The sequence below is a fragment of the Glycine soja genome, chromosome 2 (genome assembly GCF_004193775.1).
Source record: "Glycine soja cultivar W05 chromosome 2, ASM419377v2, whole genome shotgun sequence".
Lineage (NCBI taxonomy): Eukaryota > Viridiplantae > Streptophyta > Magnoliopsida > Fabales > Fabaceae > Glycine > Glycine soja.
Genome location: NC_041003.1, coordinates 42,777,109 through 42,802,830, shown reverse-complemented (window position 1 = coordinate 42,802,830; position 25,722 = coordinate 42,777,109). Strand labels below are relative to the sequence as shown.

General features: G+C 29.7%; 1 protein-coding gene across 1 annotated transcript; it reads left to right on the top strand.

Moving 5' to 3' along the window:
• The first annotated feature begins 7,585 nt into the window (after positions 1-7,585).
• Positions 7,586-9,851, top strand: LOC114395879 (protein DETOXIFICATION 48-like). Its single transcript, XM_028357749.1, has 2 exons — positions 7,586-7,865; positions 8,104-9,851. Exons 1-2 carry the CDS (start codon positions 7,731-7,733, stop codon positions 9,688-9,690), a joined length of 1,722 nt encoding a protein of 573 aa, XP_028213550.1. The 5' UTR covers positions 7,586-7,730; the 3' UTR covers positions 9,691-9,851.
• The last annotated feature ends 15,871 nt before the right edge of the window (positions 9,852-25,722 follow it).

Below are 25,722 nucleotides of genomic sequence, written 5' to 3'. Positions count from 1 at the left end.
ACAACCTTGGATACTTTGATTCCCAAGATTGCCCATTCAACCATGAATCTTTCCAGAACAATTTTTTTTTTTCCATTACCAATATTCTTTTTAATGAGATTCAAACCACCTAGACTCACTCCTAGCTCCACTCTCATCTACTAAACCTCTCCACCAAAGTGGTGTGCTATGATCCGACAAAGCCCCCTCAAGACCTCTCCACTCCCCATATTTTGAGACCAACACCTCACACCAAAGCAACTCATTTTCACACATCAATTCCCACCTCCACTTTGCAAGAAGTGCCCTATAAACACAAACACATTTTTTACTCCTAATCCTCCAAGTTTTTTAGGCAAGCAAATCAAATCCCAACTTTCCCAACAAATTTTCCTCTCCCCCTCACCAACAATCCCACAAAGAAATCCCTTTGAAGAGCCCTAATTTTCAAACCCACCTTTTTTGGAACTCAAAAAAAATAAAAAAAAAAAGAACGAAGGAAGAGAGGATAAAACAGAATTTATAACACAAACCCTACCCGCAAAGGATAGGAATTTGTATTTGAGGAATTCTTCATTAAATTAATTATCTTAATTACTACAAGAATAAAGTATTAAATGTTTTTATGAATTTTCAAAATTAATGTTTTTACTTTTAATTCACGGTTTTGCCAATAATGAGTAATGTTTAATGAATTAAAATTGAAACATTTTTATTAAAAAATATAACATGTAATGTTATCCCTATTTACATAAGGTGATTTATAATAATAAATAATTTGATTTTTTTTAACAATAGCCTTAACAAAATTGTTTTTATTTTTAATTTCATAATCAATGCTTGGGGACAAATTCCTCAATTCGTTTTGCTACTTTTGTACCATGGAATAAATTCGTGTTACATACACTTCGCCACGATTTGCTTTCAATTATCGTTCGCACAATATCTTTTACTCAAGCACTTCTCTTCACACACGCTACATACATTAGCTCGTATCAAACCTATTTATAATCAATTGATGAATTCGTGACAGTAATTACTAATTATTATTTATTATAAATAGTTAAGTGGTTAATTATAAGGAAAATATTAGATAAATTAGTTTGATAACTGACTAATAAAGTGACATACTGACATGTAGTGGGAGAATAGTATTATTCGACCATTTCGTCAGTTAGGCCCATCAAAATTAAAGTCTTTTTTTTTTTTATCCTGATTTGTGATTTGGTCTATACGAAAGATGCATACGTCTTGGTAAATGATTAGTCATGGTGCCATGTGGTGGAATTTAACATTGTTATCTCCGTGGTAACTCCATTAAATCAAAAGCAAAGGATGCAATTTGATTCGTGGAGAGAAAGGAGGATGAATAATGAATTTGGTGGTTGTATCTATTACATGGATAAAAAAGCTTTGTTTGAATGCATACAATACAAGTGTGGAATCTGTTCGATCTTCTAGAGAAGCATAACCATGTCAAAGTTAATATTTGATTTGTCATGTCACTCTTTCCTGAAGTTTGCGTTGTAGTATTCCACTATTCATCTACTTCTTTAATCAGCTTGAGAGTCTTATTCTTATGTGTTCTTTTTAAAATACCTTTTTATAAATAAAAGTATTTCTGCCTATTATATTATTAATTTTATTTTGTACGTCTCTCCCTTTTTTTTATCTCTCTTAAATAATGCACATAAATTGTAGAAATAGAATTTCTGGAAAAAAAAAATAACCTGTCTAATTTTCCCGTTCAGCCAACTTGAGTTAAAATGTCTTTTTAATTGATGACAGTTCATTTGTATGCCATAATCACGAGATCCTAAAATTGTGTCTCTTTCATTTTGTTAAACCCATTAGGTGGGAGGGAATTAGGCACTGTCCTTGCCCAATCACGATGCCAAATTCGAATTTGGATCCCAATTCATGTTCATCCTTTGAATGACACCGGTTTTTATTTTTCCATCTTCAGTATTCATTCTGTGGATGCATGGTACATAAAAATTAGAGGAAATTGGATATATAATTTTTTTGCTACATGAAAATTTAGGAAAAATTTATGGCTTAAGGAATATTTTGTTTTCTTTTATTTATAGAAATTGATATCAGGTATTAAAAGATTTATAATAACTTAACGTTAATCTTTCTTAATAAAGAAGCTAAAAAAAATAAAAGTAAAATAAAGTTCTAACAAGTTACATGTCACATGCAAAATTATGTCTTGCTTCAATCAACTAATCTGGTAGAGTTAGTTAAAGTTGGACATAATGATTAGGTAAACACTTAACATATATAACCGTTGGATACATAAAAGTTAATATTTTATTTTTATTGCTAAATATTAGTTATTAGTTTGTTAATCTAGTGGGAGGATTTGCCCAGAATCTATTACTCTCTCCCTTCAGTCTTTAAGTCAAATTTATATTTTCATAAAAGATAATATTATTTTGTTAGAGATTTTCAATCCCCCATAAAAAAGACAAATTAAGTAGTTGAAGTTTTTGCGAAGTAAATATCCAAAGGGGAGAAAGTGAATGCGTCTGATAAATCCCCATCAGCTTGGGAGAATCCCTCATAGTTATTTGTGCATTTAAATCATATTAAAGTCAAGCTAGAAGTATTCGTAAGACCAACTTGTGTGCATGTGCGTAGTACTTGACCTGTGAGTTAATTATGAAGGATTCTTATAGTGAGGTTGTGCCTAAGATATGTGCCTAATGAGGCCATAGCCTAGAAGCTGAAAAATTAAGAATGCCATGTTGGTTGCTGCCAGTGAGGAATTCGTTTAATTATTTAAAAGTGGGGGTGTGGGGTTTGTAGTTTTTTGTTTACTTTTTTATTATTATTATTATTAATTTGGTTGCTTCACTTGCTTGGTGTCACGTCCCTTACGATCAATGCCAAACTTTTTTACTATGTATGGCATCGCCCAGTATCCAAATGGGAACACTCTCGGATCTAATGGGAAAATAGGTCCACAGTATTTCCTAAATAGGGGCTAGCATGTGCTAATCAACAATTTTACCATTTCCAGGGACTAATCACCAAAAGTGTGTAGAGAGTAGAGTAACCAACTCTAACTAGCTAGTACTTTCATGATGGCCCCAAAGCTCACCTTGTGCGTGTTAAAACGCACCATGACACAAAAAGTTGTTGGTGTTTGGGTCTAGTTAGCATAGGTGTTTGTGTTATTTGTAGGGTAATTAATCATTTCTTTTTATAAAGCAATACTGTTCGACATAGGTATTTTATTTTCAAGTAATACTGTTCTAGATATAAACATTAAATATGAATATATCATTTCTAATAAAATTTTGTAACTTTTTTTTATTAATAAATATTAATTAATTGTTAATTCTTTTAATAGAATAGATTCATATTCATGATCTCTTTCTTTATTTTTTCCTCTCACAACTTCAAATTTAAACCTGAATCACTAAATTGTGAGAGATTAAGGGTGTGTTTTAGAAAACTTTAGGTTGAATATAATTTATTTTTCTTTCAATCAACTGATATATTTCACCAATAAGACTTGAATCTAGCAAAAGAAGCTAGTCTCCCATAACGTGATAAATCAAAGTTCAAATCTTTGTTGACATAGATATCTATATTTAATATGTAATTGTGTTTCAAACAAAATTATCTTTAAAGAAAAAAGACATGTGAGAAAAAAAAAACTTCTCTATTTTGAGCTTTGAAATATATGAATTGGCGTTTGATTTTTTACAAATGACAAATCAAACACATATTAGTCCCTTCCACTATATTCAACTAGTTGATCTCTTAGCACGTTTCTAATGCTATCCTACACTGGCTACACATATATGACTCGTGACCTTTGTTATACAGATTAAATGGATGTTGTGATTGGAACAAATTAAATTCTCTCTCTTAATGTTTCAAAATTCCCATCTGTCTCTCCTCCTTATGGCCGTCCACCATCGTTCCCGGGTAGCACCACTAGTGGTCCCATCCATTCCATAATAATATTCATATTTATAGATATAATCATATAAATGAAGATAACATCTACACAACGGACAAAAAAGGTGCATTATAAAATCCTCTAAGCCACAACTGAAACCTAAATACAAGACAAAGCAACTTGTCATTGGAACGTGTGCCCGGTAAAAGACCCTCTATGGCTAACTATATTAAATAATTGATTAGACATCTTATATTAAAGATTTCATTTCTCCTCTATTGGTTAAAACACATAAATTACTCACATTACAATTCTTACATAACTTGATAAACATATTGTGCACCCATTCATTGCCCCAATCAGTTTGCCTGCTCGTGATTGAACATTCAACGAGCAATAATATGAAGAAGTAGAAACTGAGGGACATAAACTTAGATATGTCGTTTGTTTTTGGGTAGAGTATAGAACACATGTATATTTTACTGGATATTAATCATATTTGAGCATAATATGATTATTATATGGATGGTAAAATTCTTTCTGACTATTTAATATAAATGTATATTTAGAATTCGAATTTGAGATTATTATTTGTTAAGCAAAAATTATCTCATATCTAGTTGATATGCATGTTTGGTGATCTAAACTTAGATATGGTCAGGGGAAAGTGTTGCAATCTCTAGAATTCGGGAAAGTAGTCATCAAGGGAATGTTTTGGCCTTTGGGGGTTTCAGATATGGTGCTATCCACACTAGACAGCAGGAGTTGTGTTCGGAATGGGGTTTTATGACATTGGTTGGGAAAGAATGGAACATGCAAGGCTTGGCTGCGTCAAAGAACATGCAAAGATAGACATTTTGCCTTCCAAATCAGAAACTATTGTCCAAAACAAAACAAACCATGTTGCATTTTGCAGTATATGAATTTTTCTTTTTAAATATATACAGTACAAGGGCAATTCTAGATTATATATGATTGCTCTTTGACACATTACTATTAAGGCAGTATTTTAATTTATTTGATAAATTTCATGTGGCTCCCAAACTTAGGTCCACTTTCATGGATCCACGTGTCAGTGAAGATAAATCTAGTTTTATGGTAGCGAGGTAAACCATGAAAGTAATAAAGACTTGTATGGATTAATGGTATATAATGTTGTGGATGTGGTAAGACAACCGAAAATATTAAACTGTCTTATGTTCTACTTTTATAGATTCAATGGCTATTAGTAAGTTCACTATTATTATAGAAGTCCAACGTAGTAAGTAATTAAACCGAAAACAGCTGAGCAAAAATATCGACTTAAAAGGAGAGCTTACTGCTATAAACCATAGTTGAGCAATCAAAGATATGCAAGGGGTCACGACATGTGGTCATATCGGATTTTCTTATAACTATAAATCAATTATTAATAGTATGTTTGAAGGGTAAGATTTTGAATAAAAAGGGAAGGAGGTAACATGTAAGTTTTCATTTTTAATAAATATTTTAATTAAACTTTTATATTTACCTTAGTATTAATTGGATGTACCTAGCACATCCAAAGAGTCTTTTTGATGATCAATAATCTGCTTTTTGAAAATGATATAATTTTAGGTAGAAGGTTTGAGAGGAAATGTGAAGTGAAGACAAGTTATAGAATGTATAAGTAGAAATGAGACAATTTATAGGATGTAAGTTTAATTAGTTCACATCGATCCTTATCATACTTAGCACGGTTAAAATATCTTGAGTACTATTACACAAAACAACGAAGAAAAAGGAGAATGATATTAACCATAAGATTCAGATATAGGATGGATGAAAGGGAGAAGTGCATTGAGTCTTATATGTGACAAAATAGTACCGGTATTATTTATAGAAATATTTTACGATATAATCATAAAACTTGGGATGTTATAAATAAAACTATAAAAGTAAGTTTTACAGGGTAAAAAGGTAACGACAAAATAAGCTCATTTTTTTTTTGACAAAACAAAATAAGCTCAATTTAAAAATTATGAGAATGTTGTGGAGATGAGTGAATGTACTAAGCAAGCAAGAGATAATTAGAAATAAATGCACAAAAAAAGTTGGGACAAACTCCTAATGCAAAAAAAAAAAAGTGGTAGAATCTTATTTTAAGTGGTTTAGACATGTGTGTATGAAGACTAAATGTCTCACTAAGAAGATTTAGGTAAGTTGAAAGGTAGACCAATCACTTAAGGAAGAGAGAGACAAACAAAAAAACTACTAAGAAAAATATTAAAAACGAATTAGAAGTCAATTAATATTATAAGAGTAAATAGTTAGTTGAAGACATATATTTTTCCATCAATTTTTTTTCCTCTATTTACATAAAAATATAATGGATGCACAATCATTGGGTTAGGAATAAAATAATAAAAATATTTAATTTTGAATATTCTATTAAAATATTATTTGAACAGAAATTAGTATATATAATAAGTTTGATAACTATTACAATAGTCATATTTATTATAGCTTTTAATTGGTTGATAACGTAAAAAAATTATATTTAAAAATTAAACTCATAATATAATAGTAATAATATATAATAGGTTATAAAATAAAATAATACGTTTAATTAAATTAAGTTATCATCTTGTTTGAAAAGCTTAACCATGATAACGATTAAGTTAACAACAGCTGAAAAATTAAACTTTTTTTTTAATTAAGTGACAATACACGGTATGATAATAATATTAAAAAAAAAAGAGTTGCAGTTAATAAAGAATGAAAAAATACTACTACTACAAGTCTATAACCTATGGTTTAATTTCATATAAGCAAGGGAATTGACTTCTCCATTAGTTCCACTAACCAAATTTCAGGATAAAATTCTTTATTTTTCCATTCACGACAACCAAAAACCAAAAATATGGTCTTCGAAATTGAAAAGGTTATCCATTGCCATCATGATCGAACCAAACTTGTCGTCGTTTTGACGGCTAAAAAAATCATTAAAGCGAATAAAGGCATTTCATTTTTTTTTTCTTCTTCTTGAGTTTCACCGTCCTATAGATAGCTATGGACTCATTTCCTTTCCAGTTTCCAGACTCAAAGGCAAAGAAATACTTATCAGCCTATAAATCTTCAGATGCCATATACTTCCAATTGTTTTTCACTTTTTAGTAAACAAGTTTTTTTATATCACCATGTACACTTACATAGGGATAGAAATTAGAAAGTGAACAAGGTCGGTTACCGTGGCACCTCCACAAGCATTTTCTTTCCTTCAAGTTTGATCTTTCTTTGACATTCCTTTTAACTTTTCTTTTTTAAAAAAAATATTGACCTCTCTTATCTGTATGATATTTTTTTTAGAGACACTACATATATTCTTTATTGATAATCTTAATAAAAATGTTATAAATAACAAAATTTTCCTTATAAAATATTTAACTTAACTGTTTATCTAAAATTTAAATTTAAGATCACTGAAATTTTTTTTTGTGTATCTAATATTCCTCTGTCATGAGTCAAAAATTAATTCATCAAAATACTAAAATTCATTTAAAGACATGATATATATATATTTATATTTATTTATTTATTTATGTGAAATTAAACTCCTGATGATATATTTAAAAAACAAAATTATGTATTAATCATGTTATATCAATGTTACTATTGTGTGAATTTAAGACACGCTTCAAAAGGGCCCCTAATAGTCTTTAAAAACCCCCTCCCCTTCATCCCAGAAGCAAGAGAAGAAGAGTAGCAGGGGATCATTTATATTTTTCCTACCTTTGTTACATAAACATACACAATCTGCTTTAACTCTTCTTTTTATATTATCTACATCATAAGAGTTCATAGCTAGTGGATCATGTGTAATCCAAAGCCATCTTCCGTATCCCCATTTCTCAGTCCCACAAAATCCCACCCCAAAGTTGTGTACCCTTCCGCTGAATCTGATGATCAAGTTCAAGATGAATTGCACAGATGGCCTACTCTTAATGAGGTAATGAAACAGAATAAGAAAAAAGCAAGTGGTAGTACCATATATACATATATTTTTTATATATATTTTCATGTAAAAAGTAAATTAATGAAATAAAGTAACAGGTTACTAATACTACCCCTCTATAGTGACATGAAAAACAAATAACAATGTTAGTCTTTATGGTGAGACTTACCATTAATTAATATTAACTACTAATCATTATTCAATATCTTTTTTTTTTTCTGCATTGATTCAGGCCATGGAAGAAATCAAGGCAATTGGGAGGATATCATGCCCAACAGCCATCACAGGATTAATCCTATATTCAAGAGCTATGATCTCTATGATTTTCCTTGGCTACCTTGGTGAGATGGAACTAGCAGGAGGGTCTCTCTCCATTGGTTTTGCCAACATCACTGGCTACTCTGTGATTTCTGGATTAGCCATGGGAATGGAACCAATCTGTGGACAAGCATATGGAGCAAAGCAATGGAAGATTCTTGGCTTGACACTTCAGAGAACCGTTCTCCTTCTACTCTCAACCTCCATCCCCATCTCATTCATGTGGCTCAACATGAAGAGAATCCTCTTGTGGTCGGGCCAAGACCAAGAAATAGCATCAGTGGCACAAACCTTCATCACTTTCTCAATCCCTGACCTCTTCTTGCTCTCACTCCTCCACCCTCTAAGAATCTACCTCAGGACTCAAAGCATCACATTGCCACTCACATATTGCTCAGCCATCTCAGTTCTTCTCCATGTGCCTCTGAATTTCCTCCTTGTGGTTCACCTCAAGATGGGAATTGCTGGGGTGGCAACAGCAATGGTGCTAACTAACCTCAACCTTATTCTCTTTATTTCCTCCTTTGTGTACTTTTCTGGTGCATACAAGGCCTCATGGGTTTCCCCTAGTGTGGACTGCATCAAAGGGTGGTCCTCATTGCTATCACTTGCAATTCCAACTTGTGTCTCAGTTTGCCTTGAGTGGTGGTGGTATGAGTTCATGATAATGCTGTGTGGCCTTTTGGTGAATCCAAAAGCAACCATTGCTTCAATGGGGATCCTAATCCAAACAACATCTTTGGTCTATGTGTTCCCATCATCACTCAGCCTTGGTGTTTCAACAAGGGTAGGGAATGAGTTAGGTGCAAAGAATCCTAGAAAGGCAAGAGTGTCAATGATAGTTTCACTCTTTTGTGCTCTGGCTTTAGGCCTTGCAGCAATGCTATTCACCACCTTGATGAGGCACCAATGGGGGAGATTCTTCACCAATGACCATGAAATTTTGGAACTTACATCACTGGTGCTGCCAATTGCTGGCCTTTGTGAGCTTGGGAACTGCCCTCAGACCACAGGCTGTGGAGTCCTGAGGGGAAGTGCAAGACCAACCATTGGTGCCAACATCAATTTGGGCTCATTTTATTTGGTGGGTATGCCAGTGGCTATCCTTTTGAGCTTTGTGGCCAAAATGGGGTTTCCAGGGCTCTGGCTTGGGTTGCTTGCAGCCCAAGCCTCATGTGCCGGCCTCATGTTCTATGTTCTTTGTACAACAGATTGGAATGTGCAAGTGGAAAGAGCCAAGGAACTCACAAAATCTTCAACAACAACAACTACTGCTATGACTGCGACTATTGCTACGACTTCTTGTTCTACTTCTCCTAATTGTAACTACAAATTGTTACCTACACTCACCAAAAAAGAAGCTAACATGAACAAGAATGCACATGTTTGTCTCGAAGAGATAGTTATTACTAGTGGTGGTGGTGGTGATGAGCTTACCAAGATATCTTCAGTTGAAACAGATCCACTGATCATTCCAACTACCAAACATACTCAAGTTTAGTTAAGTTAACCAGAGTGCTTTTGTTTTTTTTTTTTTTTTTGGCACCCTACTCATTTATTTTACCTTCATTTATTGGATTGTACTGTAGCATAAAATTGCCCCTCCTTTTTTTGTCTTGTTTCTTCATGTTGTATTATTAATACCCATCTTTTTCTTTTCTTTTGTTTCTTCAGGTTGTATTAGTAATAATTGCAATTGAGAAAAAAAAGAATGTTTTTTTCTTCTTCTTCTTCTAATTACTTCCTCATAAAGACATTCATGGAAAGTAGTTGGATAGAGGGCAAAAGGGATTTCTACCTGACTTTGGTACTGATCCCATTCCATAAAAAGCCAAACGAACTAAAAACGGAAAAATAACCTCTGATACTATTATTAACACTAGGCCTAACAACCCAATGTAAGTAAATTCTCTGAGCATCCAGTTCTTATTCTTATTCTTTTATCCTATTTTACAACAATAAAGCAAATGAAATGATGTAATATTCGAGCTATACAGCAAAAAACTTGTATCCTAGTCTCTTGGAGTTCTGTAATGCGTGTGAAAACGTTATATTTATTAAAATGCTAACTTTCTGTGGTTCTAATTAAAAAGGGCATTTGTTTTGATGTGCTGCAACAATATCTTCTATCAATAGTTAAAATTAATCCCTTTAGGGAGGCAAGATAACATGATGGAGGGTTTCACTTTGCCTAACAAAGTCTTTTTGATAAAATATGTTTTCGGTATCTCAAAATATATTGAAATTTGGTTTTATTTCTTATAAAATTTAATACGTATTAAATTTTTATAAAAATTAAAATTTAAGTTTTGAAATATTTTAAGGATAAAAAAAATCATTTTAATACAAGTCTTTTTTAGACAATATGGTGTGGAATGATGGTCAGATAATTTTTTCTTAAGTTAAGAAGTCGAACATAGATCCATATATATAAAAAATATATGTTAAGAGAGAAAAAAAATATCTTTAAATGGATCTTAGTGTTTAAAAAATTAGTTCATAACTTCCAGTCGAACAATACCTAGTTAAGCAAAAGCATAAGTCTTTTTTATAACAGTCATGAATCGTATCTTAGTTAATGTGCCTAAAGAACCTTATTATCTGCAAATTGTATCGTGTTTTATTGATAAGAATAAGAAGCATTTAGCAAACACATTTTTATTGATAAGAATAAGAAGCATTTAGCAAACACATTTTAACATCCTTGTACCACACTGTTAGTGGAAGAAATCTAGAAAAAGACTCCACTAATAAAGAGTGAACCTTACTAGGACCAACATAATATGCTACCAAGTAATAAATAGGTTGAAAAGAGAGCATTCCTCCTCTAACTAATGTTTTTCATGGCACAATGCACATTGAATAGAATGACCATTAGTGGACGATGTTATGACATTGGCAATGAAAATGGGTAGAGAAGATATGTTTCTCTTTTTTCAAGGACACAATAGTGTCTGTACGATTTGTAGATAAGCAAAGAAAGAATGCGGTTGAATACAAAAACATTCATAGATGAAATGCATGCACAAAGCATCTGCACAGAGAGGCAGTAGTAAAAGAATGATAACAATAATTGGCAATAGAGAATATATACAGAAGAAGGGTATTGGGGGGGCCTGCTTCAAACTGTGCATACAAATCCATCTATTATTGCCCCTGTCTATTTCTCAGATGACAACAAAATTGGAACAGTGCCCTTTGCATCACCACTTGCCCTCCACCTTAGGTTACCCTCTTTTTTTTTCTTTTTTTTCTTTTTTACAAATTGTATTTTTCACAAAAGATAATCATGCTCCAGTTCCAAATGATCATTGTAGACAACACAATTCTCTATCAAAATATTTAACGTAATTATATATTTAATATTCAAATTTAAAATATCTGATTATATTGAAATAAACCCATGTCAATTGATTCATATATTTGATTTCTCTTTTGCCCCAAATTATCACCAAACACCACTTTAGATAACTATTATTATGAATAACAAAAAAGTACTTTGGTTTATTTATTTTAATTCCTTTTCTTCATGTGCACATTTTCTCCAACACAATGTGGTACAGGTCCCATCTTATTTGAAGTTTGGAGGGGAATACCTAAGGTCAAGTTTTGTCCTCTTCTCCTTCTTTTCCGCTATTTATGTAGTAGTGCTTGAATTGAAACCACCCCTCATGTCACCTTATCTTCAATTTTTCAACTTGTATAAATAATATCTGCATTTCCAGCATTAATCCCAATTAACGCACGCACTCTGCTAAACAATAATTATTATTGTTAAGAATAGTCCCACATCGGGTAATTCATGAACATGATAAGTATTTATATAGCTGGGTAGACCACCCCCTTATGAACTGGTTTTTAAGAGGATCTTTCGGATGCCTTGGCTGCACTATAAAAATTTAATATGGTATCAAAGCCATATTATGCAACAAACACTTGTCTAATTTTTTTTTTATCAATTTTCCTAAAAATCAACCTAAAAGATTAGATTATAAAATTTCTTTTAAAAATTAATTTTTTTTATTAGTAGGAATTGAGCATGATATCAAGGGATTTACAACGCATGCACACCCTATTCAATTAATCGAACTAGACCCCCCCCCTAAAATTTGCCTATTTTAATAACTTATTTCAAATAATGTTATACTTTCTTCTCTTCTATTCACATGTGTAGTTTGCCCTTTTTGCACAACATCATCGGTTCACTTTCTCGAGTACGTGTCATTGGTTATTTTCCAATTGTCATTGCCTCGTTGGCATCTGATCATCTCGCTTGGTTGACTTCATGTTCGTGGTCCCTCTATTTGTTACTTCGTCTTGTTTTTCTTTTCTAGTTTACTAGCTTCCCTCTTCTTTGGGATATTTCTGGTACACCCTTTGTTCGTCTTAATATAAATCTTAATTATCAATTTACATTTTTGTCATGTTTATCATATATATACCACATTCTCGAGTCTTATGTTTTAGATTTTAGTTGTGTCTTGGTGTCCTGTCGTATCCCATATCCGTGCTTAATTAATAGATAGAGAGAAGGAATCAAGTTATTTGAATATTAATTCTTTTAAAGTTATTTCTTATCTCATTATTTTTTTTTTTTTTGGAATCTAACAGTTAAAATTAATTATTTATTAAAATCATTAGACTTCAACAAAATAAATGATGAGGATGAAAAGTAACTTGATCTCTTGTCATATATACATATATAAAAAATATGTTATGAACTTATAAAATCATTTTACAATATGAATATGAGTGCATAAACTCTCTCTCTCTCATATTTGCTACCAATTTTTAATATTATCATACTCTTATATTAACAAATTATTATTAATATTTATCAACTAACTCGGTTGGTTTTTGTTGATCAATGTAGTGAATTGTTATTTTAAACCCTTCCATAATGAGTCGACTCCCACATATAAAAAAAATATTATTATTTTGTTTGAAAGAAAAAAAAAATATTATTATTATTATTTGGTATTTGATATTTAATATATTTATAAATTAAACATTTATTTGATCCTTAACTTTGTTTTCTTTTGTTACTTTTTTGACATAAAGGTCTAGTTTTGCATAAATATCTAGTATTTTATTAGCAGTGATTTTGGTAGAATTAATTTTAAGAAAATTGATTTGTTTGGGTGAGTTAAGATGAAAATTTTCGTTTGGGTGGTAAAGTGTACATAAGATATAACTTGCAAGTCTTACCTAAAATTCGTTCTATATCTAATGAAAAAATTTAAAAAAAAAATCACTTCTCGTAGAATCAATTCTACCCAATATAGAGAATTGATTTTGTCCACCTCAATTTGACAACCAACTCGTATTCTACTGCAAAAATTCAATTTGTTGCCATAAAATGTGATTCAAAATTGATTCTGTGTTATTATTCAAGTGAGAACTATATAAATAAAGTATAAAAGATTGCAAAAAATAAAATAAAATAGTAAAAATAAATTGGGATAACGGATTAGCCCATCTCCTAGTAAGCTTAACTTGCATGAGTCAAGCAATTTTTGGATTACATCAAGTCGGATCATATTAAAGTTGAATTTTTAGAACTAAATTAATGTGACACTTTTAATTTTTGGGTAGTGTTAAGTTGAAATCTTATATCCAAAAGTAATTTCACTATTTTAAATTGGTTTTTTTTTATTGATAAATGTTAGTTGTTGTTGTTTTTTTACAAGGATAAATATTAGAGTAGTTGTTAATTGTTATTTAAAACTTAAAAGGTTATATTCAAATAATTTTTTATTCCCTTTGAGTTAGTTTAGTTGGTTAAGTTATGAGAGACATAAATTATGAGTGTGCAATTTTGATATCTAGTAATGCATTGTCCCTTTATCACTACCTTATTCTTTCTCCCCTTCCTCTGTCGTGAGGCCTTCTATAAGCTTCTCTTTGTACAAAAAGAGAAAGGATATAAACAACTCATGCTTTCCATAAATATAAATCTTATAATTTCAACATATTAAAATTTCACAAAACTTATCCTTAGACTTTCTAACCAATATCTAACGAAGTTTGCATTGCTACTTAATTTGCACCTATATGGCTATGCTTGAGATACCTAAGGTTGTCACCAAATAAGGACCACAATCATTTCTTCTTTGGTAGAGGGAATAAACCCATCGAAAGTAAGGCCCTATAGGTACCTACATTATCAAAGACTACTCCACGCCTGCAAGGCTATGTTTGAGAAACCTCTAGGATTTTTCACCACACAGGGAAACAAAGGTTTTTCTACTCCTAGGATGGATATCCAAAGACTAATATTTATATGCATTTGGTGTAAATGAAAAAGTAATTTCCTATATATGGTAAATCGACAAGCAATATCGATATACCTTAAAAAAACAACAGCATGATCATGATCAATTTATTATAAATTGTATTAAAAAAAACAGGCAAGTCAATATTCTCATCTTAAAATAAGGTTTTTTTTAACAAACATCAAAATAGGCAATGACAATGCCTATTTTTTTGTCCTTTATGTTTTTCACATTTTTTTCATTTTAGTTGTTTATGTTTACGAATTGATTCATTTTAATCATTTTTGTCAATTATCTTTAAATAAAATTTAATATCTGCTAAGTTGTTATTGATGGATTGATAAGTGCACCAATGTGTCTTAAGTAGTAAAGTTAAAATGGAAGTCCGAGTATCGTATCCATAGTGACTTTATTTGTACTTAGGTAAATGGATATTTAATTAAGAAAAATATTTGAAAAAGATAGTAGAAAATAGTAAATTAAATTATTGAAAATTAAATCAAACAAGAAAAAGAATTAAACATAAATTAATTAAGAACAAAAAAGATGAGAAAATCCAATATTATTGTAGAAGAAAATTCAAAAGATGAGAATGTTGGAAACCTAGCCTACCAGAGTTACTATTTGATGTAATGTTAATGATTTTTCTCTATTTATAATTATTTCAATTTACACATACATCTACTAGTATACTCTAACTTTGATTCCCTGCATGAAAGAATCTAATTTATCTATTTTCTCACTCAAATCTCTTTGCAGAGCTAAAATAGTAAATTGCATTAAGAATAGAGATGTATAACAGGCTAAACAAATATCAACTTATCTCTAGTGATGACTTTATTTATATGTTCTTTCCCAGTTCTATTAGAAAATAATATTTCACAACATTACCCCTAAAACTTACCATGCAAATGGGTGATCAAGTCACAAGCAATAATATTAAGCACATGAAAAGATAATGTAAATGTAATATTCATAAATAGATAGGAAGGGAAATTACTTCAAGAGTAGTTGACCGCCAAGTTTCCAACAAAGGGAATTTAGTCTCTCATTGTCATGGAGGTTTTACAATTGCAAGAGAAAAATATTTAGTAAAGGGGAAGAAGATAAGAAAGGGAATGGAGGAAAGGAATGACTCTCAATGTTTGTTTCTCCTTCTTCTAGCCTTTGTCTTCTATAAGAAATTGTATTCTCTTGGAATTTCGGTGTCTTTTTCTTCTTCTCTATTATTCTTTTATAGGTGTAGATTAACGGGATTCTTGCACTAAGTTTGTCTTTACTTTCTTGAATTAGTCTGTTTTTCTTAATTGATCATGCTTTCTTTAATTAGCCCTGATTTCCTTAATTAATTTTGTTTTCCTTAATTAGCTCGTTTTTCTTAATTATTCATGTCTTCTTGAATTAACCTATTTTTTTACCTTTATTTTACTCATTAAGCATCATAAATTCATCACTTTTAATATTCTCTGCACAAAAACTTAAATTATGTTAATTTAACAATTATTTGCTCAAAAAGAAAAAATTAAGAGAGAAAAATTATAAATTTCTATATAATTTAACCCCAAAATATACTTATAATTAACAGTTATCAAATTCCCCCAAATTTAAAGCTTTGCTTGTCCTCAAGAAAAAAGAAAAAAATTCAGAGTTTATCAATCACAATTCATGAGATAATTGCATACATTCCAAAAAACTTCATTGGTTTATTCTCAAGTTCACAGTTGTCGTAAGTTCATGAAAAGAGCAGAACAAGATGCACTTCAAATGAAATGGTTAGCAAGGATGATAATCACCAACTTCAGTCCTCACAAGGCTACTATTTCTCTCAATCCCACAAATGTCTCGGTAAAAGTGTTTCAATTATAACAACTGAATAGTGAAATTCTCAACTTTGAACATCATCTCAGTCAATGCTATCAAACATGCACAATATGGATCACTAAGCACTTTATTAGGCTTGTAATGTGGGCTAACAAAGAAATCATGATTTTTCTAGGATTCAAAGCTTAGGATCTAGGAGAGCATTCATTCCCCCAAATTATTTACAAATTACAACTTTGAAATTTTCACAACACCAACCTTATTTGCTTTGCTACTCTTTTCAGATGAGAATGCTGAGAACATTGCCTACCAGAGTTACTCTTTAATGTAATGTTAATAATTTTTCTCTATTTATAATTATTCCAATTTACACCTGCATCTACTAGTATACTCTAACTTTGGTCCCCCGCATGAAAGAACCTAATTTATCTACTTTCTCTCCCAAATCCCTTTGCAGAGCTAAAATAGTAAATTGCATTAAGAATAAAGATGTATAACAGGCTAAACAAATATCAACCTATCCCTAGTGATGACTTTATTTAGATATATTTTCCCAATTCTATTAAAAAATAATGTTTCCCAACGCTACCCCTTAAACTTATCATGCAAATGGGTGATCAAGCCACAAGCAATAATATTAAGCACAAGAAAAGATAATGCAAATGTAATATTCATAAATAGATAGGAAGAGAAATTACATAAAAAGTAGATGGCTACCAAGTTTCCAACAATGGGAGTTTAGCCTCTCATTGTCATGGAGGCTTTACAATTGCAAGATGGAAATATTTAGTAAAGGGGAAAAAGATAAGAAAAGGAATGAAGAAAAGAAATGATTCCCAATACTTACTTCTTCTTCTAGTCTTTACCTTCTATAAGGAATTGTATTCTCTTGAAATTTCTATGTATTTTTTCATTCTTCTCTCTTATTCTTTTATAGGTGCAGCGGATTTTTTGCACTAAGTCCGCCTTTACTTTACTAAATTAGTCTGTTTTCCTTAATTAGTCTACTTTCCTTAATTATTCTGCTTTCCTTAATTGGCCATGTTTTTCTTAATTAGCTCTACTTTCCTTGTTTATTTCTGCCTTCCTAAATTAACCTTTTTTTAAAACTTTATTTTACTCATTAAGCATCATAAATTCATCACTTTTAATATTCTCTGCACAAAAACTTAAGTGATGTTAATTTAACAATTATTTGCTCAAAAAAGAAAAATTAGAAGAAACAAATTATAAATTCTTATATAATTTAACCCCAAAATATACTCATAATTAGTAGTTATTAGTTGTTTGTTAAGTGGATGATAAAATTATTAATTTTAATATTGTGGTGGTTTTTCACTGCCACAATCATAATTTTAATTTATCACCCAAATCCCTAATCTATCATCATGTTCTTTGTACCATAACTTAGAACTCCCAACCCATTACAATATGAAACCCATAAGCCCCACCACCACAATTCCAAACCTAGAAACGCCAACACCATCGCAACACCAAACTCATTACTATCACAACACCAAACACATCACCAAACAAAAAGATTCGGAGGGACAGTGGAGGAGTTGCATGGGGACAAAAAAGGATTTTTACTCCTAAGGAGCATATTCAAAATGATTTTTTATGCATTTGGTGTAAAAGAAAGAGTAATTTCCTATATATGGTAAATTAACAGTATCAAAATCAATATACCTTTAAAAAAATATTTGTGTGGTCAATTTATTAAATTGTATTAAAACAAAACAGGTAAGCCAACAATGTCACCCCTGATTTATTAAAATAATTTTTTTACGAACATGAAAATTGACAATGGTAATGTCTACTTTATTTCTCAATACCGAGTAAGGATAGTTCCTAGAAGCCTATGGTTAGGCTCATAGTGTTCATCTACATGATGCTTCCCAAAGTCTATGAGCATCTCGTTGATGGCGAGGCTTGATTCGATAAAGATAATGAGCCCATCCAAGAGGGAGAAAGCTCACAATAGAGACAACAATGAGATGTTGATGTTAAGAGTGGAAGTGTTCCTTGGAATATTGTCGTTGGCAACATTGCTGAGATATTGTCGAGGTTTTCCTTAGAGCCACTAACAACATTGTTTTGGCATAACCTAAGTTTATTTTGGTTGTTGAAAATCATTGTGGCAAGTCTGCCGGGGCTTCTTTTTCGCATTGTGGATTATCTGTTGTCATCGTCGAACATGTTTAGGCTTTTTGACAAAATTTCATTTTCTTTATTTTTTGTTTGATGGTTGATTGGAATTTGAGAAGAAGGAATGAAAGGTGGAGGCGATGGAAAATTCAACCTTTTCTTACTTGTGTGCCACAAACTTTGTAGTGTGAAGAAAGGAGAAGAAGAAAGAGAAAAGGACACAAAAGGAAGGGGAAAAAAGGGTCACCGTCGCCAAAAATCTCCTTTGACGATGACGAGTTCTGGTTCCAGCCAATGAACAATATGGAGAACGAGAAGAACAAAAAATAATTTGGTAGGGAGAGTTTAGAGTAAAATTGTATAGTAGAGATTAATCCAAAAACTATAAAATATGGTGCATAATAAATCACTTGTGATGGTGGTCTATCTTAAAATTTGTCATATTTACATTAGTTGTAAGTCTAAGACTTACACAAAATCTTTAGACTTATGAGATATTGTCATGAAACTATACTCATACTAATTTTTATATATTAATTGTTATTATCTTAATTAATAATAATGAGTTTAATGTTTATATACTGACAATATAAAATAATTTTACACTGTCATCCAATCACAAGTCACCGTTGGAATTACTTTAGGATGATTATTTTAAAAGTCAACAAATTTATATATGATAGGTTATAATTGAATGATTGTGCAAAATATTTTAAATTGTCAACATATATCTTTTTTCTCAATAATAATACTTGACTTTTTTATGAAAAAAGGTGAGTCTAGATGGGCAAACAAAGTGATTGAAGCAATCTCAACTAAGTTGGTATCCCTCAACCCAAAGAGCACACCACAAATATATTTACGAAAAAAGAATAAGAGATCATAGAGGGACATAAACCAAACCCATGGGGCAAAAAAGAGCAAAGAGCTCAACTTAAATCTAAAAATAGGTAGAGCTTGCCTATCCTTTATGAAAAGATTGTGTATAAGAGAAGGTGTGGAATTCCACCAACAAAATCCATCTATGTTAATACCATGAGAGCCAAAGTATTTGCGCAAGTGTTTGTCTCACGGTAGATATAGTCAAAGAGAATATGCATCACTGTAATAAAATGAATGACATTCTTTCACCTAGTTAAAATGCTCCCAGGCACCGAATCAGCATTTAGTGTTACTACTTAATCCAAGATTTTATAATTTAGACATGCATTTTGATATCATATGACATTAAGTTCATTATTATAAGTGTTTTATTTCATTGATTTAATTAAAAAGACAACAGTAAAACACAATAAATAAAATTTATATAAAATAAACAATATAATATAGTATAATTAAGAAGGTCTATATATAATTGACTAATATAATATGCACCTATAATCTTTAGCAGCAATATGTTCTTTTTCCATTGTTAACTAGTTACTAAGGTTCCTTCAAATATAAAAAATAAAAACTAGTTACTAATTAAGGCTCTATACAACAAAACCTTTCAGTATTAATTCATCAAACCAAAACTACACTCCAACATGTGACAATGAAATTTCATTTTGTGTTCGGAAACTCAAGACCCATGTCATCATAGACAACTTAGTTAGAGACTCACTCCTTAATTGTTATGTATTTGATCGAGCAACAATTACTTTTGTTTCATCTGTTTGTGATCATAATTACATCTATTAGTCATTCTTAACCTTCTAATGCATAGATTCATATCATTCACATTCTTTGGGAAGCGAATGCTTACACCGATATTCTTGCGAAGAATGAAATTTTCACCAATGTATCATTAATCACATTAGAACTTTGTCTCAATGATATTTTGTTTTGTGTAACCAATGATATTAGTGTACTAAAATATTTTAATAAAATAACCAGTTTTATACTTTTTCTTGTGTTTATCTAAATAACTTAAAAAATAGTTTTTTTTGTTTACTTTTTTTTAAAAAAAATTACTTCTATCTGTTTATTAATTAAGAAAATGTCTTTTTTAAGAAATTTTTCTTTTAAATTTAAACAAACGATACATAATATATTTATAATATATAAAAGCTGAGCTCCTTACTATTACGCTCTCATGTTAGCAAAATTGATGATTTGGAGAAATGAGAACATTCTTCTTTTGTGTCTATCATTTTACTTTTTTTTCTTCATTGTTACTCATAACATAACAAAACCTATATCAAAACATTCTAATTCAACTTTACTGATCTCCAAATGTTTCTCATGTTCACGACCCTCATTCTTCAGTGTTCTATATTACATTCTATAATCATTTTCTTTTATATTTTATATATCATTCAATTCTTTCATATTAGTAATTTATAAATTCCAATGTATTTTATGCTCTATAAATATATAAATATAAATAAATATTTCACATCAATAAAGTTCATGATCTAAAATTAATTTTCAAACTAATCTATAAAAAAATATGTTGGTTAAACAAAATGTAAATTTATTTATTTTTCACATTAGTTTGTAAAAAAATATATTTCACATCAACTTTAACTATTACAAATATCATTTTATTTACTATCTCCAATATTACATATCACAAAATGAATTTTTTTTTACATTAAATTACTTTAAACAAATTTTATATTGATTAAATTTATTTGATATTTTAATTTTAATCTGATTTGCACTTTTAAATATATTGCAATGGGAAACTCCATTACATGTAGCGAAATGGGAGGAACATTCAAAGGATAATAGATTAAAGCTCACCTCCTCACTATTACGCTGTCATGTCAGCAATGATGATTTGGTTGGAGAAAGGAAAACATTTTTCTTTTGTATCTATCACTTCTCTTTCCCTTATTCCTTCTTCAATGTTACTCACAACATAACAAAACCTATATCAAAACATTTTAATTCAATCTTACTAACCTCCAAATGCTTCTCATGTTCAGGACCCTCATTCTTCAATGTTCTATATTACATTCTATAACTATCTTCTTTTACATTTTATATATCATTCAATTTGAAAAAGCAATCATCATTCAAGAAGAAGACTCAAAATTCTGAGGTTTGATTACTTTCACACATTTAAAATCCTTAACAAAATTTATATTCTACACTTTATATAAGTTACTACTCTATCTCTTTTCTTTTCTTTATATATATAGATCATTCAGCCAAAAAAAATATGGATAACTAGAAAAATAGATGGTTAAATTGTACTTAATGTTTACATTAAGTGATTGTCATATGTCATTTCACTATGGAATTTGAAGTTATTTTTCTAAATTTAATTTTTATATTAAGTTACATATATATATATATATATAATCTTTAAATAAAATTTAAATAAAATTGATATATAATTTCCTATCCCTTTATTTTTTATATTAGCATGTTTATTTAATTTTATATTTATTTATTTATTTGAGATGTTTATTTACCATCTTAATTATTGTTTTTAATTCAACTTATTTGATAAATAAATAATTTTAATTCAATTATGTATATATCATACTTTTTGCTTACAATAATTTTTTATATTTTATTTACTATAATAATTTTAATTTGCTAATAATTATATTTTAATAATTTTTTTCAAATGAGTATTCAATCAACTCAACTTCAAGTACAAGAATCTATATCAACCTAGACAATCCTAATTTTGTAAAGTTCAAGATAGGATAAAATGAACTTCCTTCTTTTATTTTATTATACACATTTTGTAACATTCAACCAACAAAATCGTTAGTTTATTCTAATTCTTTGATTGATGTAGTTAAAAAAATTATAAATTTTATTATAAATAACTACTTTGTAGAAAAAAAAATAGAGCAACATCAAATAAAAGAACTATCTTGTTGACAAGAGAATGTAAAAAAATAGAAGATCTTTGCAAGATATAATGTCCATGAAATGGGTATGAGAATCATATGTATCCTAACCTACCATGACCTTCAAATTCATAATATTCAATAATATTTTATTTTTTCTTAGTTTTAACATATATAAAATATTAGGATAATGTGTTCACAATTCATGCAACAATCAATGAGATTGATGATATATTTGGTTGGAATTATGTTACATGTGAGAGATGCCAAAAAAAAGTTATATAAGAGGGAAATTAATACACTTGTAGAGAATGCAAATAGTCATCCAAGTACCTAACAACAAGGTTTAATGTTTTGTATACAATGAATTTTTTCTTACAACATAATTAAATAAATATTAAAAAAATTTAAATCTTTTTTAAGTTCAAGATACAATTGAAAGTCTATTATGACACCAGTGTAACAACATTCACAATGTTTGATCAAGATGCACAACAAATTCTAAACACAATAACATATGAACTCATTCACACTTAAAATGCAAATAAGACTGACATACTCCCAATATTGTATACCCTTTGCAAACACACTTTTATCAACTTAAGGATTTCAAACCTATACCGTCACAAAGACTTTTTTCCCAAAAAATATCATTCAGCATGATCCTCTTCTCAAAGCAATTAAACAGGTAATCATATTTATAAACAAATTGGTCTGACATCCTCTAATGAATAATCAATCTTACTTCAAAGTTTAGAAAGGAGTTCACCAAATAAAACAAAATTCAACAGGTTACCAACAAAAGAAAATAAATACAAAAAGTCTATTTAAATGAATAATTTTTTGTGTGTTATTCACATCATTTTTTTGTTCTTTTACCATTATGGTTAACTATTTTTCTTTCATTAAATATATTTCTTTGTTTGTTTTATTATGTCAATTTTACTTTATTTTTATATTATTCTTATAAAATTTATATATAACGCTTACTTTTATCTTCACGTTAGTTAACTTTAGTCAAGTGATCAGCCTTGAATTTTAGAATATTCTCTTATAAATATATTGATAAATAAAAAATATCTTAATTTATATGTAAATTTTTTTCCTTTAACAAAAAATGATATAAAATAACATTGAAAATTATATTTTTAAATTTAATTTATCAAGCAATTAATTTATTTAAATATTTTTTTAATTATTTATAAACCTTGCAACACGCGGGTCTTTCTCTAGTTCAAGAATAAGTTCTATGTGTCATGTTCAAAGGACATTGCTCTTAGTACGGCTTATTCTTACTCTTGGCACGAATTTTAGAGTTTTACGGTACAAATGATCTTTGGTAGATTGCCAAGAAAAAAACAGGACACCTGACATAATTTTCACGACAGGTGTGTTTGTTCCCCCTCCATATGCATAACAATCAACATCTTTCACTTATCTGATAACCCCACAAAACAATTTTTTAATTTTTATTTTCACATTTTTAAGAAAGTCCTCTCAATATAACTTTTCCCCCAAACAATCCTTTGAGGCATATTTGAGCTGATAGTTAAATATATGTCTGTATTTTAAATTTAATCACATGTAAATTCTCTATTTTATTTGAATATCCTTTCAATTAAACAACTGAAAGTAAGCCCATTGTACATTTATATATTATATAAATCATATATGTATATTTTCCTAGTTTTTTTTAAGCAATATATTTTCCTAGTTAAGGTGATAACAAAGCTTGTTTATATATCAAAATCAAACCCATCAATTTGCATGTTTCTCCCATTTTAGTTGGAATCGAATCGAATATAATTCAAAGTCGTGTACATAAGAAGCTGAGTTATTCAACAATTCCCCCCAAAAAAAAGCTTTATTCAACAACAAACCGTTACGAACATGATACGTGTCTTGAATTTACTATTCCCTAAGCATAATAATCCACCAATCGCATCATTTATATGAGTGGCACTTTTCCACAAATATAATAAAGGCACCTTTCGTGTAACAAGAAAAATTAAAAGAAGGCATAAAAGTTACAGAAGACAGAAGTAAAGGACACCCCATATGGCATGGTACCGAATAATCCAAAAAGACTTCAACCAAAGAAGAAACCACCAAAGATTAAAGAATCAGTGAGCAAGTTTGATGAGAATTTTCTAATGCATTCCCAAAAAGAATTGGCTTAATTTTATGTGCTCCATTCCCTCCAAATGTCTTGTCACATACAAAACAAATCACTTCAAAGCAAGTGAGTGGCCGAAAGCCTTTATCCTCTTCACATTGATAGAGTGAGTCAATGGAGGAACCTGTGGATAGTGTAGTCACTTCCAATGCATGACTTTTTTACCATATGTGATCACATATACACTTAATCAACCAAGTTATTCCTCGTATTGAAACTAATTTTTTTAATATTTTTCATGAAATTTTAGTATTTTATACTAATATCATAGATGAAAAAAATAGACTTAATCAATACCTATTATTTCTTTTTACATATATTTTTACCTTTTTTTTATCTCTTCTTATCTCTAGATGTTAACTAATTTTAAGTGTCTGCAAAATCTTTTTCTTTTTACCATAACCGGTGTTGACCTTTTCCCTCGTGCACAAAAGCGAACACTTTTGGTTGGAGTATCAAAAAGTCAACCTCTAGTGTATATTTGTAGTTGGACAAAGCTTAGTGATCCATTCAATTGAAAGTCAAACAAAGTTTGGCCCTGGTAAAGGTTTTCTCTTTGAGAAAATTCGAGTTACAAAGTATGAGCATGCTAATTGCCTTGGACAATGACAAATAAACAGAGCTTTAGATGATATTGCTACTTTATTTCAAGTACTTGTAATCTATTCTTCAATTAATAATATATAGTAGTGCAGTATTTTTTAAGATATATATATATATATCAATTAAACTTTATACGTAACATATTCACTTCAGATATTATAAAAATTAGTTTAATTTATTAAAATATAAAATAAAATAAATAAATATATATAAATTAAGTATTGAACTAAAATTATTAACCTTTTTAAAATAAAAAGATCAAAATTATATAAAATAAAATATAAAAAAATTAAATCACAGATTAAGAATTATAGGAGAATCAAAATTACAGATCAACTTATTAATAATAATAATAGTAATAATTACTACTAAAAAATGCAGATTTAACATCGGTTTTTGGTAAAACTAATGTTAACATAAACGTGGTGGCATAATTATAAATAATATGCATTAGTTGACATCAGTTTTACAGAAAACCGATGTTAACGAACTTACGTTAACATCAGTTTTTGATAAATCAATGTTAACATGATTTCGTTAACATCAGTTTTTAGCGTAAATTCGTTAACATCGATTTTGTAGAAAATCAATGTTAACATTTGATAAGTTAACATCGTTTTTTTTTTTCATAAAATTGATGTTAACATTTACATCGCTTGGTTAACATCGATTTTGTATTGAAAACCAATGTTGAAGCTACATTTAAAAATATTAGA

Coding starts and splice junctions, on each gene's coding strand:
- LOC114395879 (XM_028357749.1), top strand. CDS start 7,731: ATGTGTAATCCAAAGCCATCTTCCGTATCCCCATTTCTCAGTCCCACA. Junction 7,866..8,103: donor GATGGCCTACTCTTAATGAG/GTAATGAAACAG, acceptor GCATTGATTCAG/GCCATGGAAGAAATCAAGGC.